Source organism: Equus quagga, chromosome 11, assembly GCF_021613505.1.
Source record: "Equus quagga isolate Etosha38 chromosome 11, UCLA_HA_Equagga_1.0, whole genome shotgun sequence".
NCBI classification, from domain to species: Eukaryota; Metazoa; Chordata; class Mammalia; order Perissodactyla; family Equidae; genus Equus; species Equus quagga.
The window spans coordinates 1,736,831-1,754,163 of record NC_060277.1 but is presented as its reverse complement, the minus strand read 5'-3'; the positions used below and the strand labels follow the sequence as shown (position 1 = coordinate 1,754,163).

Genomic DNA, 17,333 nt, shown 5'->3' with positions numbered 1-17,333 from the left:
ATTCATCCCATTCATCCATTGCAGCCAATATCCACTTATGGGATATAGCCACCCATTCATCCCATCTATCCATTGGAACCCATATCCACTTATGGGATACACCCACCCACTCATCCCATTTATTCAATGATGATCAAGAGTTGTCAGTACATGTGTAGCATCACCTAAAATATTAATCCTGCCCAAGAGCTGAAAGTGGATGTCAGACCCTCCTCAGCACACAAGTGAGAAGCACAGGGCCTGGGCTCAGTCCTAAGTTTGATTCTGAAGCCTGTGCTAACAGCTCTGTCTTTCCAGAAGACAAGGAAAATGACTAAATGCATTCTCTACTATGTTAGGATTCTATCAATCACTCAGATTGTTGTCTCTCCTTCTACTTAAAAGTAAACATGTGTCCTAGACCAACACTCTAGTTGAGATTCTAAATTTTTTTTCATTGTGTTAAAATATACATACCATAAAATCTACCATTTTAACCATTTCTAGGTGCACAGTTCAGTGGCATTAAGTACACTCACACTGTTGTGCAACCGTCACTGTCATCCATCTCCTGAACTTTTCATCTTCCCAAATTGAAACGCCACACCACTAAACAATACCTCTCTACTGCCCCCTCCCCCAGCCCCTGGCAACCACCCTTTTACGTTCAGTCTCTATGAATTTGATTACTCTGAGCATATCACATAGGTGGAATCATACAATGTTTGTCCTTTTGTGGCTGGTTCATTTTACTTAGCATAATGTTCTCAAGGGTCTCCATGTTGTAGAATGTGTCAGAATTTTCTTCCTTTTTAAGGCTGAATAACATTCCTTTGTATGGATGGACCACATGTGTTTATCCCTTCATCTGTTGATGAACACCTGGGTTGCTTCCACCTTTTGGCTATCGTGAATAATGCTGCTACAAACATGGGTATACAAATATTTTAGTCCCTGCTTTCAATTCTTTTGGGTATATACCCAGAATTGGAATTGGGATCATATGTTAATTTTATGTTTAATTTTTTGAGGAACTGCTATACTGTTTCACACATTGGCTGCACCATTTTACATTCCCACAAGATTCTAAAACTTTTAGCAGAAAGGCATAACTAAAATAATAAGTAATGGGTGATATACCATGAGCAATGCAGACAATTAGCTCACAATTATGGACTCTCAGAGCTTGAAGAGCCTTTAAAATACAGCAGCCCAAATAGTCATCATTCATTTGAAGATAATGCTAAAGTGTGTGGCTGATGACTATGTTACCCTTTAGCAAACGTTGACTAAAGGCCTACTATGCACCCAGCGCAATGCTGTGCAAAACTAAATGAAAAAGGAAATTACTCACCCTTTTCTGGAATTGTTTCCTGTAATGACCAGATGCAGTCTTAAACACAGCAATCTGTTCATTTACCCAGCATAATGACTCACCTGGGTGGAAAGACCCTGTTTTTCAATTATTTTACTTTCTGCCTATCTCCATGGAAAAGATAAACTAGTTATAACAATGTGGATCAGCAAATATTTGCAATTAGAGTCTTTGTGAGGTCCCATAGCAGTTATAAAAACAAAACAATTTAAATATAATCGTAGATCCTTACAGAAACCTGACGTCTAGCCATGCCCACCTATATCATTTTAGTTAAATGGGCTTCCACAGCGTTGGCCAGGTTAGAAGTTACACAACTCTGAGGTTTAATGAACGTTTTGATGAAAATGGTTTCTCTCTCTGTTGAGAGCAATGATGATGAGGGCAGGTAGTGGACAAGCATATCAGAACAGGAAGGGGGCCCTTTCTAAACGCTGCTCAGGGCCTGGGGTCTGAGGGAGAGCACTCTGAGTTACAGTCAGGGAGGAAATGGTCACTCTGCTGGGCCGTGAGTGCCCTGTGTCTCCCCTCCTCTTCAAGGCTTCTGCCTGAAGTCCCATAGGGGTATATTATTCAGCCTTTAAGAAGAAGGAAATCCTGTGACTTATGACATATGCTAAGTGGGATAAACCAGTCACAGAAAGATAAATACTGCACGATGTTGCTTATATACGGAATCTAATATAGTTGAACTCATAGAAGCACAGGGTAGAATGGTGGTTGCCAGGGGTGGGGGGTAGGGGAGATGTTGGTCACAGGATACAAAGTTTCAGTTACACAAGATGCACAAGTTCTGGAGATGTAATGTCAGCAGTTAACAATACTGTATTGTATACTTGAAAGTTGCTAAGAAAGTAGATCTTATGTGTTCTCAACACACACACACACAAAGGTAAACTATGTGAGGTGATGGATATGTTCATGAGCCTGATTGTGGTGGTCATTTCACAATGTATGCATATATCAAAGCATGTGGAAATACATACAATTTCTACTTATCAATTACACCCCAATAAAACTGGCAAAAGGAGTCACAATAAGGTGAGAGTGACAGAAAGCAACTCTATCCCTTAGTCCCCCGAGCTGTGCAGAACCTTAAAGATCAACCTGTTTAATCCCTATGAACCTTTTCAAATATTTTTCCTCCAGGAGCCCCAGAAATGTCGCGATTTCATAAGTGGTCAATCAGAGGTTAATATCAACACCAGAGCATGAGTGGAACCACACTGCATTCATACAATGTCAGCTTGAAAACAAAGAAAACTAGAATTTTATGTTGGCCTCTGCTGCGGGGCATAAATGTACAATTCCTGTTTGGCTTTTGAAATATTTAGATTAGTTTTTCTAACCCTGTTATAGTCTTTAAGGCCTCCTAGCTAGAAATGATTGATCTAGTCGAAACGTTTTCATTTTACATAGGAAGATGCGGAAATCTGGGGAACACATGGAAAGGAGAAGGAAAAAGCAAACTGAGATTGAAACTCAGTATTCTTTGTCCTGTATCCTACTTGTATTTAAAAGAGGAACCCTCAAGTAATCGAATAAAAAACTCACAGGGAATAAATTTCTAGTAATGAAATTTCAAGCAGTTTGTAACTGTGCTTCCATCTAACACACCTGCACCCCCTGGAAAGCACAGGTGCCAGAGGGGGAGGGGGGAGGGGAAGCTTCTTGTGTCTCCTCTCCCCTGATCGTCAGGTCAAAGCAGTTGTCAAACACCCATGGAAGGTGCCATGTGCAGTGGGCATTCTTGAAGACTCTGGAGACACAAACAATTAGACCTGGCTTACTTCAGGGTGCCCCAAATCCAGTATAAGAGTGTGGTTCGTTTATGTACATGTCTAATCGTTTCTTATTCTAGTAAACCTTGCTGGCGGGATGAAATATCTTACAGCGCTGTGGTCATGGGTTGCCAGGTAAGGAGTGGCTGACATCTCAGGGCCCTGAGGATTTTGTCCGTGGCCAGGGTCACCGTAAACAGTTTACCCCAGCTGGACCCAGCCTCTGTCCTTCCCAGAGAGACCACACTATTTTTAGCTCAGTTTGGATAAATCCTCCTGCAATCTTCGCCAAGGTTCCAGCTGCTCTGTGTTTGCTCACTTCTATCTTCCAGCAACCTCTCTTTAGCTCTGCGAAACACTCCAGAGTTTTCCCAGTTCACCCTTTGCAATATTACGAAAAACACAGTTAGAGTTTAGGCTGCATACTGCTGCATTCCCTCAACGATAGCCTTTCCCAAATGATGCCTATGTTGGGTCCTTGGGATATACCAGTGGCTATAACAGGCAAAGACTCCTGTCTCGTGGAACACAAACATCCAAAATAACTGAGGCTCAAAAATGATATAAAATTTTCTCTCACGTAAAACAAGTCCAGATTTAGTCAGTCCAGGGCTCCACCAGTGGCTCCACTGTCACCTAGGATCTTGACTCCACTATTTCTGCTTTCTCAGCCCTACCTCACAGCTTCCATTCTCAGGGTCACCTTGTGATTAGAAAATGGCTGCTGTAGTCCAGCCATCATGTCCAGATGCCAGGTAGCAGGAAGAGGGGGAGTGCAGGCACAAGCACATGCCCGCATGCCAGTCAGCTCTTTTAAAATCGCTTTCCTGGAAGCCTCACCCATCGACGTCCACTTAGAGAAGGGAGATCTGCGAGGGAAGCTGGAAACTTAGCTTTAAATGTGGACACACATGTGTGGCCAACAATTTAGGTTTTTCTTTTTTACCAGGGAAGAAGGGGAGACTGGAAAGTAGATAGGCAAGTCTTTGTTCCAGGTATCTGAATCTTCAACACAGTGTGTGTGTGTGTGTGTGTGTGTCCATCTATAAGTAGACAGATGGTAGATGACAGATAGACAGATGACAGACAGACGACAGAGAGAGACAGGTAGATGGGTGTAGAAGGAGAAACCGTAGAGCATGATATGGGGGAAACATCATATATCTGGAGTAGTTTGGGGTTGTTGTATGTGCTCTTTCAAAAAATCATATCTATAAACCCTAACTTTAAATATTAGACTTCTACCCATCTTTAAATGGTGCTAACTATCCCATCTAGACAATTATTGTTTAAGGAGTGTGGGTTATGTGCCGCCACTCATTTCGTTTAATGAAATCCACTATCCTTGGTTCTCAAAATAACCTGCAAATTCCTTAATGTATTTATAACCTGAATCAAAAAGATCTCCACTGATCTCCTAAATAAGAGAGAAAAGGCCTTCTCTGAGAGGCCCTGGTTTTGGTTCAGGGAAGAGAGCGCAGGTCCCTAAATCCTGGTCTCGTGGAGCTCCGGCAGGGAGGTGAGCGTGCAGTCAGCTCCCCCATCCCCTCCACTCCCCACTCCCTGCAGCCCAGGATGGGGAGACCCGGCTCTAAGCAGTGGCTGTGATGGTGAGAGCACTGGGCACCTGGACTAAACGCAGTTCTGGCTCAGCCGTGAGGGAGCTGACTTCCGCTCTCTTGGCCTGAGTTTCCGAATTTGTAAAGTAAACGTGATTAAGTGCAATTACTGTCACAGCAGTTTACTTCACTGCTAGAGTAAAGCACTAACTAACTTCTTGACAGGTTTCTGAACTTGCACTGTCTGCATCTTTTTTTGTCTTAGAAACAATTTAGATTGAAGACAGGTATATATCTCAACAAAAGCAAGAGCCCATTTCCAGCTGTCCCGACAGAGGGAAATTCCTCTAGCAGTGTGTTAACCTACTCAGGCCGCCATAACAAAAGATCACAGACTGGGTGGCGTAAACTACAGCCATTTATTTTCTCACAGTTCTGGAGGCTGGAAGTCCATGGTCACGGTGCCGGCAAGTTCAGTTTCTGGTGAGAGGTCTCTTTCTGGCCTGTAGACGGCCACCTTGCTGTTCCCTCACATGGCTGTTCCTCTGTGTATGCAGGAAAAGAGAGAGAGAGAGAGAGCGAGGCTGGAGACCCTTCCTCTTATAGGGATTCCAGTCCCATTGGATTAGAACCCCTCTCTTACGACTTTATTTAACCTTAATTACCTCCATAAAGGCTCTGTCTCCAAATACAGTCACATCAGGGGTTGGGGCTTCAACATATAAATTTGGGGAGGGGCGACACAAATCAGATCATCACAAATAGTAACACAGAGAGCAGTGTGGTTCTACAATCGTTTCTTGACAATTGTGGCAACGTAGCAGATAAGCTACGTATGCTATATGTTAGTTGAATGTCTCAAATAGCTCCCTCATTTTTGGCCTGAATTATTCGAATTGGAAAGCTCAGCTGACAACAAGAACGGATAATTGCTCCATGCTCTCATTTCCCTCATTTAACTGCCTGAAAAATAAAAGACAAGCTTGGTCCTTTCAAAGGATACCCGATCTTGGATCACACTTACTTTGACACCTACTTTCCAGTGTTTATTTCCTCAGAGCAGAAGTCTACTACAAACTCCAAGACGAGGAGAATCACTAACAACAATAAGAGCACACCTTAGTCTCTTCATTTCAGGCATTTAATCGACTTTTTCAAAAAGCCAGCAGAGAAATCTGAACCTCACTGAGTGCTGACCGTGGCCTGGCCCTTTGCATAGCTGCGGAGTCTGCGTGATGTGCTCCTCACATCCTCACAATAGCCCTGACGACTGGGGCCGGATCAGCCACGGAGAAGGCACCTGACGTGAAGCGGCACCCAGAGCTGCACTCGGAGTTAGTGCTGGAGCCTGGATTCCAGCCTGGATCTGCTCAGTTCCAGAGCCTGGTCTCGGCAATATTATTTTGGGTAAAACTGAATATATGTAATTTCAAGTAGAGTAAGAACATTCAGTATTATTAAAAAGCATGAGATAGAACTATGTGTGGATATGGAATGGTCTCCAAGATATGCTGTGGGAATTTGTAATTGATAGCTGCACATGGTATAAAATTAAAAGGTAAAAATGTATACGGTGACTACTGAGTCTTGATTCCCTCTTGTCTCCTGGGGTCTCCATTTTTCTTCCCCTTGGCAGCCATGATCACCAGTTTCCTCATGTTTCTTCCCAGAGACACTCTATGAATTTACAGGCAGGACATACACACACATGTTCTGAAAACACAGATGGTGGCATGTTATAAGCGCTGGGCTGCACTTCGCTCTTTTCAGCAAACAGTGTACTTCTCTCTGACGAGGGGGGCTGAGAAATTAAAGAGATTCAAGGTTCTGGAGTGAGAAGGAGACGGCTTCGCAGCGACACTACTGGAATAATTGTTTTAACTGTGTGCATGTATTAATTTTTTCAATTATAAAACATACATACAAGAACGCTGCATATTCTTAATATTTGGATCTTAAAAACAAGTAGTAAATTTTAAAGAAAACCAGTTCAAGGTCCTTTTACTTCTAATTTTGTGGCACCATAAACTTTCTGCTTCTCGAGGAGCATGATTTTCAGCAACAATCACTTTGTGAATTAAGCTCTGGATTGTGAGGCTACTTAAAATCAACCACCACGAGAAGGAAAAGTTATTCTGTCGCCCATCAAATGGAGATTCCAAGTTTCGGGATACCACCACCTGGTGGTCTTAGTTTGAATAGAAATAACCTTCAATTGTAATAACTTTTCTTTGTAACAAGTCTTGGAGTCACAATACTAAGAGATAAAAAGGATGAGAATCTAGCACACTTACTTTATGATGAGAAAATCGAACACCAAAATGGTAAAGCAATGTGCCCCAAAACACAAAGCAGAGGCTCCTGACATTCAGTCCACTGCCTTCTCCATTAAAAAAAATGCCTTAATAATCATTATCTCATAAAAATTTTATTCATTAAGTTTGTCACAAAAAGGATATGATCTGTATAACCCCAAGAATAGGGGCAAATGAGAAAAGCAACTACAATTCTTACAAACTATATTAGATGCTCTTTCCAAACTAGCAAGTTAAGTTTTAGAGATGAGTTAGGATTTCTGGAAGAATTCAACCTTGAGGGAGAATTTGAAAGAGGACAGAGAGTTGGCTCGTAGATAAGAAAGCAAAGACTTTTCCTGCGTAGGGGGCAGCATTAAAGAAACCCAGAAAATCAGTGGGTGTAGGGAACAAAAGAATCTTTCAGAAGAAATCTGTAGGCAAGCCATGTTAGTGAGATGGGGGAGGGGAGACTTCATTTTCTTCTTTAGCTTCTTGAAAAATTTCTCTCTGGAGGCTTGTGGAGAATAAAACTAAATTCTACAACTCTTTTAATTTACTTAAGAACATTAATTGCTTTAAGGTTTTTTTTAATGCACCATTTTTTTTTTAAAGATTATTTCTTGAGAGCAGTTTCAGGTTCACAGCAAAACTGAGGGGAAAGTACAGAGAGTTCCCATATATCCCCTGCCCCCACACGTGCACAGCCTCCCCCAGCATCCTCTGTCAGAGTGGTATATTTGTTACAATTGGTGAACCTACACTGACACATCATAATCACCCAAAGTCCACAGTTTACACCAGGGCTCACTCTCGGTATTGGTTTGGACAGACGTGTAATGACGTGAATCCATCATTATGGTATCATACAGAATATCTTCACTGCCCTAAAAATTCTCTGTACTCTGCCTATTCATCTCTCCCAACCCCCTCTTCCCAACCCAGAGCAACCACTAATCTTCTTACTGTCCATTATTTTGCTTTTTCCAGAATGTCATATAGTTGGAATCATACAGTATGTAGCCTTTTCAGATTGTTTTCTTTCACTTAGCAATATGCATTTAAGACTCTTCCATGTCTCTTCCTGGCTTGATAGCTCATTTTTTGGGAGGGTTAATGATATTCCATTGTCTAGATGGTAAACCACAGTTTATTTATCCATTCACCAACTGAAGGACATCTTGGTTTCTTCCAAGTTCTAGCAATTATGAATAAAGCTGCTGTAACATCCGTGTGCATGTTTTTGTGTGGACATAAGTTTTCAGCTTCTGTAGGTAAATACCAAGGATCACAATCGCTGGACCATATGGTAAGAGTGTTTAGTTCTGTAAGAAACCCCCAAACTGTCTTCCAAAGTGTCTGCACCATTTTGCATTCCCGCCAGCCACGAGGGAGAATTCCTGTTGCGCTGCGTCCCCATCAGCATTTGGTGTTGTCAGTGTTTGGGATTTTGGCCATTCTCACAGGCGTGTGGTGGTACCCCAGCTCTCTTACCAATTCTCTAAGACCCCCCACTGTTCTGCTTGGCCTTCTTGGGAAGCTCTGTTTTCTAAAGAAACTGAGTCTCCAGGAGATGAATCATTTGCTCAGAATCATACAGTCAACAATATCAGAGCTGAAATTTGTACTCATCATTGTTTGCAATGAATCGACTCAGAATGGAGTGACCTCTTTTTATACTGTGAATAATGCTGTACTATAAACACCAGGGAGCCCAGGGGCTATGAGAAGAATGAGATGACTTTCAAGATTTCCACACCTTTCACATGAAAGCCTGCCTGCCTTTCTGACCAAAAGGACTGAGCAGGTTAGAAGGAATCGGTGTTGCTTCTGTTTCCCAGTTAATGACATGACAGCTTTTGGAGAACACGCCAAGCCCTCTCAGAGCTGGGAAGTCCAGGGCAGTAAGGAGTGAACTGGAGCTTTACCGTCTGATACTCACATCGAGACGATCACACGCAGTCCCTTTACCCTGGGCAAACGCTTCTCTATCAGAACGTGTCCTTAGAGCACGTGAACACCACATACAGTCCTGAGACGCAGCTTCGCGCTGTACCGCATGTCCATCTGAGAGATGAAGCGCGTGCAGTGGTCTGGTTTACGTTTGCTGTCAGTGGTAAGACTGATGAATTGCCGAGTCAGCCCTACCAAGAATCCTGGAAATGGCGATCCTGACCTGACTGTGATTTCTCCCTGAGGTCAGCGCTGGGTCACCGCATCATGAGTCTTCACACCACTTAGTCATGACGGGAACTACAGTTGACCCGGATTTCCACCCCCCTGATATTTCCACTTGATTGGCCCTGGAATATGAAGTCTATGCGTTCTGTTTCGTTCTAGACTTAAGTAGCAGGAAACTTCTGCTTTTCTTCCCAAACACACTCCCTCAAATTTAAGGAGGTCAGAAGTCCCGGTAGAATCACATAACAGACGTTTCTGGCTTGTGATTCGCCCATAGGGACCCTGCGGGCACCAGGATAGGAATTCTTCCCAGGCCCCAGGGTTCTACGTAACAAATGAGAGCCGTTTCTTACTAGTTCAAGCTAATGGACAAAGAACGGTCTGAGTCAGTACAATCTTCAAACACAAGCTTCAGAAAACCTTTTAACTGCAATAATTTCAAACTTACAGAAGAATTATAAGAATATACAAAATTCCCATGTATCTTTTATCCAGATTCCCAGATTTTTAACATTTTTACCCCTTTGTCTTATCGTTCTATTTGTGCAAGTCTCTGTTCTTTATTTGTTCTGAATCATTTGAGGGTTATCCTATTATACTTCCCTTTACCTCTTATTACTTTATAAGTATTTCCTAAGAATAAGGGCATTTTCTTACATAACCACAGCGCAGTCATCAAACGGGACACTTCACATTGATGCAATAGTTTACCATTCCTGTTTTTTCAACTATCCCAGTAAGATGTATGTGACAGACAGCAACTCCATGCCTTAGTCCCCTGGGCAGAGAGGCCTTGGTGAAGGCCTCCTGCAGAACCTCAGACAACAACCTGTTTAACTTTTCAAATTTTTTTCCTCCATGAGCCCCAGAATTGTTATGATTTCATAAGCAGTCAATCAGAAGCTAATATCAACACCAGAGCACAAGTGTAACCACCTTGCATTCATATAATTTCAGCCTAGAAACAAAGAAAATTGAAATTTTAGGCTGGCCTCTGCTGCAGAATTACACACGTAAATTCCTGTTTGGCTTCTGAAGTGTTTAGATTAGTTTTTCTAACCCTGTTATTGTCTTCAAGTCCTCCTAGCCAGAAATGGTTGATCTAGTAGAAACTTGTCCATTTCACCTAAGAAGAAACAAAAATCTAGAGAAAGTATAGAACAGAGAAGTAAAGGAATTACTTCTTTCACTGAATTTAAATTTAGTTAAAACTCAGTGATTTTTGTCCTAGAGCCTACTTGCATTTAAAGAAGGGATCTTCAAGTAATCATTTCAAAAACTCGCAGGGAATAAAATTCTAGTAATGGACTTCCAGGCCGTCCTTAACAGGCAAAATCAGATCAGCGGTTGATCGGGGGCAGGGGTGGGTTTGACTAGGAAGCGGCACAAAGGAACTTTGTAGGATGACGGGAATGCTCCGTGTCTTGATGGGCTCAGTTCCACGGGCGCACGCACCTGTGTGATCTGATTGACCTGTACACTTAAGGTCTGTGTCGCAATAAGACTGTTAAGAAGAAACAGGTGCATAGCCCCCAGCTAACAGCCCTGTTTGGGGCTGTATCTTATTGTGAGAGAAGTCACCTGTACGTGAGGATGTGCGTGAAAGGAAGTCTGCTGTAATAGTATTTATTCCAGTAAAACAACCAAACAATCCACACCGGGAAACATCCTAAATGTTCATTTTTAGAGGGATAGTTAAATATACTTTGAAATAGGTATAATGGAAAATTATGCAACTACTTAAAAGAGTAAGTACAATCTAAAGGTACTGATCTGGAGGGACGTGCATGATGTATTTTCAACCGCCAAAAAAAATTTTGAATAGAGTGTGTGGTATTTTACAATTTTTAACTGAGATATAATTAACATATAACTGTACTAGTTTTAGGTGTACAACATAACAATTTGATATAGGTAATGATTGCAAAATGACTACCACAATACATTTAGTTAACAACTATCACCACATATAATTACAATCTTTTTTTGTTGTGATGAGAACCTTTAAGATCTACTCTCTTGGCAACTTTCAAATATACCATACAGCATTGCTAACTACAGCACCACGCTATACATTACATTCCCAAGGGCTTATTTATTTTATAACTGGAAGTTTGTACCTATTGACCACTTGCACCCATTTCACCCACCTCACACCTTCTGCCTGGGGCAACCACCAATCTGTACTCTGTATCTATGAGTTTGGGTTTTTTGGTGTGTTTCTTTTTAGATTCCACAAGTGAGATCATACGGCATTTATCTTTCTCTGTCTGACTTCTTTCACTTAGCATAATGCCCTCAGAGTCCATTCATGTTGTTGCAAATGGCAAGATCATATTCTTTTTTATGCCAAAGTAATATTCTATTCTATATATATATACACCCCATCTTCTTTACCCATTCATCCATCGATGGACACTTAGGTTACCTCCATGTCTTGGCTGTTATAAATAATGCTGCAGTGAACACGGGGTCCACACATGTTTTCAAGATAGTGATTTCGTTTCCTTATTGGATAAATACCCAGAAGCAAAACTGCTGGATTACATGATAGTTCTATTTTTAATTTTTTGAGGAACTTCCATACTGTTTTCCATAGTGGCTGCACCAATTTACATTCCTATCAACAGTGCACCTGGGTTCTCTTTTCTCTACATCCTCGCCAACTCTTGTTATTTCTTGTCTTTTTGATAATAGCCATTCTAAGAGGTGTGAGGTGATACCTCATTGTGGTTTTGATCTGCACTTCCCTGATGATTACTGATGTTGAGCATCTTTTCATGTACCTGTTGGCCATCTGTATGTCTTCACTGGAAAAATGTCCATTCAGATCCTCTGTCCATTTTTTAATGAGATATTTTATCTCTTGAGTTGTATGTGTTTGAGCCAATTTTTATTAATTCTTTTCTTCTGCTTACTTTGAATTTAATTTGCTCTTTTTCCAGTTTCCTAAGGTGGAAACTTAGATTATGGATTTTACATCTTTCTTCTTTTCTAACAAATGAATTCAATACTATAAATTTCCATCGAAGCACTGCATCCCACAAATTTAAATAAGTTGTATTCTTATTTTCATTTAGTTCAAAATATTTTTAAATTTCTCTTGAGAATTCTTCTTTGATCCATGTGTTATTTAGAAGTGTTTGTTTAATCTTGATGTATTTTGGGATTTTCCAGTTATCTTTCTGATATTGATTTCTAATTCAATTCCATTGTGGTCTGAGAGCAGACATTTTATGATTTCTATTATTTTAAATTTATTACAGAGCGTTTTACGGCCCAGAATGTGGTCTCTCTTGGTCAATGTTCCATGTGAGCTTGAGATGAATGTGTATTCCCCTGTTGTTGGGTGAAGTAGTCTACAGGTATCAATTATTTCCAGTTGATTGACGGTCTTGTTGATTTCACCTATGTCCTCACTGATTTTCTGCCTGCTGGATCTGTCCCTTTCTGAGGGAGGGGTGTTGAAGTCTCTAACTATGATAGTGGATTCATCGACTTCTCCTTGCAGCTCTGTCAGTGTTTGCCTCATGTAGTTTGACACTGTTGTCAGGCACGTACATTTTAAGGATTGTGTCTCTTGGAAAACTAGCTCCTTTACCATTATGTGATGCCCTTCTTTATCCCTAGTAGCTTTACTTGCTTTGAAGTCTGCTCTGTCTGAAATTAATGGTTACTCCAGCTCTCTTTTGATTAGTGTTAGCATGGTATATTTTTCTTCATCCATTTACTTTTCATCTATGTGTCTTTATATTTAAAGTGAGTTTCTTGTAGAAGACATATAGTGGGGTCTTGTTTTCTTATCCACTTGGACAATCTGTCTTTTAATTGGTCCATTTAGACCACTGATGTTCAAAGTGATTACTGATATAGGTGTATCCATATTTGTTACTGTTTTCTATTTGTTGTCCTTGTTCTTAGTTCTGATTTTCGTCTTCCACTGTTTTTCTGCCTTTTGTGGGTTTTTTTTTTTTTGAGGAAGATTAGCCCTGAGCTAACTACTGCCAATCCTCCTCTTTCTGCTGAGGAAGACCGTCCCTGAGCTAACATCCATGCCCATCTTCCTCTACTTTATACGTGGGACGCCTCCCCCAGTATGGTGTGCCAAGCAGTGCCATGTCCACACCCAGGATCTGAACTGGCGAATCCCGGGCCACTGAGGAGCAGAACGTGCGCACTGAACTGCTGCGCCACTGGGCTGGCACAGCCTTTTGTGGTTTTAACTGAGCGTTTTCTCTCCTTTCTTAGCTTGCAGATTGGCACCTGAGCTAACAACTGTTGCCAATCTTCTTTTTTTTCCCTGCTTTTTCTCCCCAAATCCCCCCAGTACATAGTTGTATATTTTAGTTGTGAGTCCTTCTCCTTGTGGCATGTGGGATGCCTCCTCAGTGTGGCCTGATGAGCGGTGCCATGTCCGTGCCCAGGATCTGAACCAGCAAAACCCTGGGCAACCAAAGTGGTGCGCGCGAACCTAACCACCCAGGCATGGGGCCGGCCCCAAACTTTTTTTTCAGTAGTTGCTCTAGAGCTTGTGATAAACATCTACAGGCGCTCCAAGTCCACTTTTAAATAACACTATACCGCTTCATGGGTAACGTGACACCTCATAATAACAAAACAATCCTAACTCCTCCCTCCGCCTTCCACCCCTTGTATCATTGCCCTCGTTCATTTCACTGATATAAAAGCATACATAGATATGTAAGATATACACATAAGCATACATAAACAAATACATCGTTGGTATTGTTACTTTGAACACACTTTCATCAGATCAATTAAGAATCAGAGAAACAAAAATTTTATTTCACGTTCACTTATTTCCTCTTCTGTGCTCTTCCTTACTTAATGTACAGCTGAGTTTCTTACCTCTATCATTTTCCTTCTCTCTAAAGAATTTTTAACATTTCTTGCAAGCAAGTCTACTGGCAACACATTCCTTCAATTTTTGTTTGTCTGAGAAAGTCTTTATTTCTCCTTCATTTTTGAAGGATAATTTCACAGTGCACAGAATTCTAGATTGGTGGTTTTTTCCTTCAGCACTGTAAATATTTCACTCCACTCTCTTTTCGCTTGTATGGATTCTGAGGAGAAGTCAAATATAATTCTTATCTTTGTTCATTGATAGGTGTTTTTTCTTCTGTCTTCTTTCAGGATTTTTAAATTTATCTTTGATTTTCTGTAGTTTGAAATTGATATGCCCACATGTAATTTTAATTGGCAGCTTCTCCACATCCGTGTTGTTACTGTCAATGTTATTAATTATTGATTTATATCCATTTTTGTTAATGAATAGTATGGCAGGACAATCGATTAGGGATTAGTTTGTGTTGTGCTGTAGTTTTTTCTGCCCTTGCTCTGATTAGATAGCCAGGTGGTTTGTGATCCTTGGTCTTAGGGCACTTGAGGGACTGGCAGCAACGCTACTCACAATCATTAAACTCACTGAAGAGAGCTTTGATGTGTCCTTGAGGAGGGAGAGGCAAGAGATGACCATACGATGGCAGGGAGGGAGCAGAGGGAAAGATTCTTCAGCATGGAGAAGTGACAACAATCTGGCCCTGCTCCCCAGTGGGAATGGCTTCCGGGGCCCCCAGTAGTGGGAGCCCCTCTCAGTAACGATACCTTGGCCCTGCCTAGGTGCAAGCATGACACAGAAATGCACTTTCACATGCTCATCAGATGTGCACAGGGAGCTATCCATGGTGACCCCAAAAGCCGGAAGATTAGAGACTCTTTACCATTTGTCAGGCACTGTTCTAGGCGCTGAGATACCTGTGTGAACAAAACGACAATCCTCCCACTGTGAACTTTACAGTCTAGTGTCGGGTTCTGGTGTGATCCCAGGGAGTGCCAGGAAGAACCTTCTAACAGCCTAGGGAGCTGGAGATGTAAGTTCGTTGTAGAAAATAAAGAAATGTTCCATTTCTTGCATACTTGAGTCTGTGCTGGTAAACTCTTGCTTGCTACAATAGTGATGGTCACTTTATTATGCGTGCCTACTATGCACCAGGCACCATGAGAGATGTTTTATGTTCTTTTCTTTGATACTCTTATGATCTCTGTTGAGTCATCTTCCTAATATAGGACCCACCCCAACCTGTCCACCTAAACGTGCCTCAGGGGGTAGTGTGCAAATCCTCCCAATTTGAGCTGTATTCCAGAACAGATTACTTGATTAATTAATAGGATCCACCTTGTGTCCCTCTCAGCCATCCTAGCTCTTCTTCTGCCATCTCTTAAACACGGGTGTTTCCTCCAAGATTCTGTCTTTGTCCCTTTTCTCTTCTGAGTGAGGGCAATCCTTTCCACAGCTTACATATTTTCTTCATGCAGATAAGAACTCTTGCATTAGCTCCCGACTGGTATGTCCAATAGCCCATAAGAAATTCACATTCCACCTGTTTAAACTGGAGCTCATTTTCTCCCCAAACCTGCTCCTCCTCCCATAGGCCTTACTTCAGTTAACAGTCCCTGCATCCATCCAGGCACCCGAGTCAGAAATCTGGGAGTCATTTTGACTCCTCCTCGTTCCTTACATATTATAAGAGCTATTCCCTTAAAATTTCATCTGACTCTTACTTTCCACTCCCATTACCACAGTCTTTGTTTAAATTCTTATCATCTTTTGCTTGAACTATTACTGAAGTCTTCTAACAGGCCTCCCCACCTTTAATCTCTGTCCTCCAAATTAGTAATGCCAGAAGATCTTTCAAAATGAAAACTTGGTCATTTAATTTCTCACATTAGAAAACTCAGATGGTTTCCTTTGTTGAAATTACAGTAGAAATCCAATTCCCTTGGTTTGGTACACAAGACTGCTCATGACCCAGCTCCAGTACAACACTCTAGTCCCTCCCCCCAATACTCTTCGCCACACTCCTTCCACCTGCACAGGCTGAGTCCTGGCAGCCGCCATCTCTGACGATCACGCTGTTTTAGATCTCTCGGGTTGCTCATGTTCTTCCTGCTCCTACAATGACGTTCACCTCCTTGTCTATTTTAAGAAAACCTCATCATCTACTCACCACAAACATTACCTCTGTTCTGAAGCTCTTCCTCCCATCCCCATCCTCCAGCCCTGACAATTTCCTTTTTTAAATACCCCACATACATTTCTCATAGCACCTGCTTAACTGACGACACGTCTACTAGACTAATTTCTCGAGGGCAGGGACTATAGCTCACTGCTTTTGAATCCCAAGTGCCCAGCACTGTACTTGGCGTATAGTTAAGCTGACCATACGACTAGGTTTGTGCCTGTAGCAGGCTTAATTATTAACCGCACCCTCTTTCACTCTCAAAAGTGTCTCGTTAGGCGGATAAATTATACGTGGCCCTCCTGCACGTAGTACACGTTGGTAGATGTTTGAATGAATAAGCCCTAGTTTTCCTTAATCAGCCCGCATCTGAGCACTTAATACTATAAAGTATATGTAGAGAGCATTGGGAAAAAAAAAAAAAAAAGCTGCTTCCGACAGCCTCCCCTCGCTCGCTCGCCCATTTACCGCCGCTGGGATGCGCCTGGCGGCTCCGCGCTCCGGGGCCCCGGGCCCGCGCCGGCCGCAGCGTGCCTCCCCTGCGAGGGTCGCACCGTGTCCCGACGGCAGCCTCCGAAGCCCCAGGGTTAGGAAACAGCAGCCGGCCCCGCGGCGAGGCCGACTCGCGGACACAGCAGCCGTCGGGCCGCTCCCACCCGGGAACCGCCTCGCGCCTGGTTCGCCGCTCAGTTTGTTTTGCCCAAAGCAAAGATGGGCCCGTCGGAGTCACGCCCTCTCCATCGCGGGCCAGTCGGAGCCCCGCATTCGGGGCCCGTGTCGTCACTTCCGCCCGGCCTTCCGGGTCCGACTCCCACAGCGAGCGCGGTGGTCGCCGGGTGTCCGAGCGGTGCCGTCCGCTGGCGGCATGAGCGCGGCGGCGCGGACGCTGCGGGTGCCGGGCCGCCACGGCTACGCGGCCGAGTTCTCCCCGTACCTGCCGGGCCGCCTGGCCTGCGCCGCGGCGCAGCACTACGGCATCGCGGGTGAGCGCCCGGCGGGCGGGGCCGGCGGCGGAGGTCCGGTCCCCACGGCCACGCTCCCCCCGCGGCCCGCGTCCTCCCCTCCCCTCACGGCGGTCCCGGGGCGCTGACCGCGTCCTCCGCTCACGGCGGTCCCGGGGCGCT

At 43.1% G+C, this 17,333-nt stretch overlaps 2 protein-coding genes and 1 long non-coding RNA gene across 4 annotated transcripts in view; 1 reads left to right on the top strand and 2 right to left on the bottom strand.

Annotated features, from left to right (window-relative positions):
* Window positions 1–3,979, bottom strand: part of MAP3K5 (mitogen-activated protein kinase kinase kinase 5) — a 201,769-nt gene extending 197,790 nt beyond the window's left edge. The window contains exon 1 of the mRNA XM_046675036.1: window positions 3,813–3,979. Within this exon, the coding sequence (XP_046530992.1) occupies window positions 3,813–3,979 (167 nt within the window). The remainder of the gene's footprint in view (window positions 1–3,812) is intronic.
* Window positions 3,980–5,094: 1,115 nt separating this feature from the next.
* LOC124246388 (uncharacterized) lies at window positions 5,095–16,875 on the bottom strand. The gene is made up of 2 exons (XR_006890486.1): window positions 16,678–16,875; window positions 5,095–5,239 (listed from the first exon to the last, which is right to left on the bottom strand). It is a non-coding gene; the product is annotated as an uncharacterized LOC124246388 (long non-coding RNA).
* Window positions 16,876–17,017: 142 nt separating this feature from the next.
* PEX7 (peroxisomal biogenesis factor 7) overlaps window positions 17,018–17,333 on the top strand; it is a 95,093-nt gene continuing 94,777 nt past the window's right edge. For both annotated transcript variants that reach the window (XM_046676785.1, XM_046676784.1), the window contains exon 1: window positions 17,018–17,192. In XM_046676785.1, coding sequence (XP_046532741.1) covers window positions 17,075–17,192 — 118 coding nt within the window. In that variant the 5' untranslated portion in view covers window positions 17,018–17,074. The remainder of the gene's footprint in view (window positions 17,193–17,333) is intronic.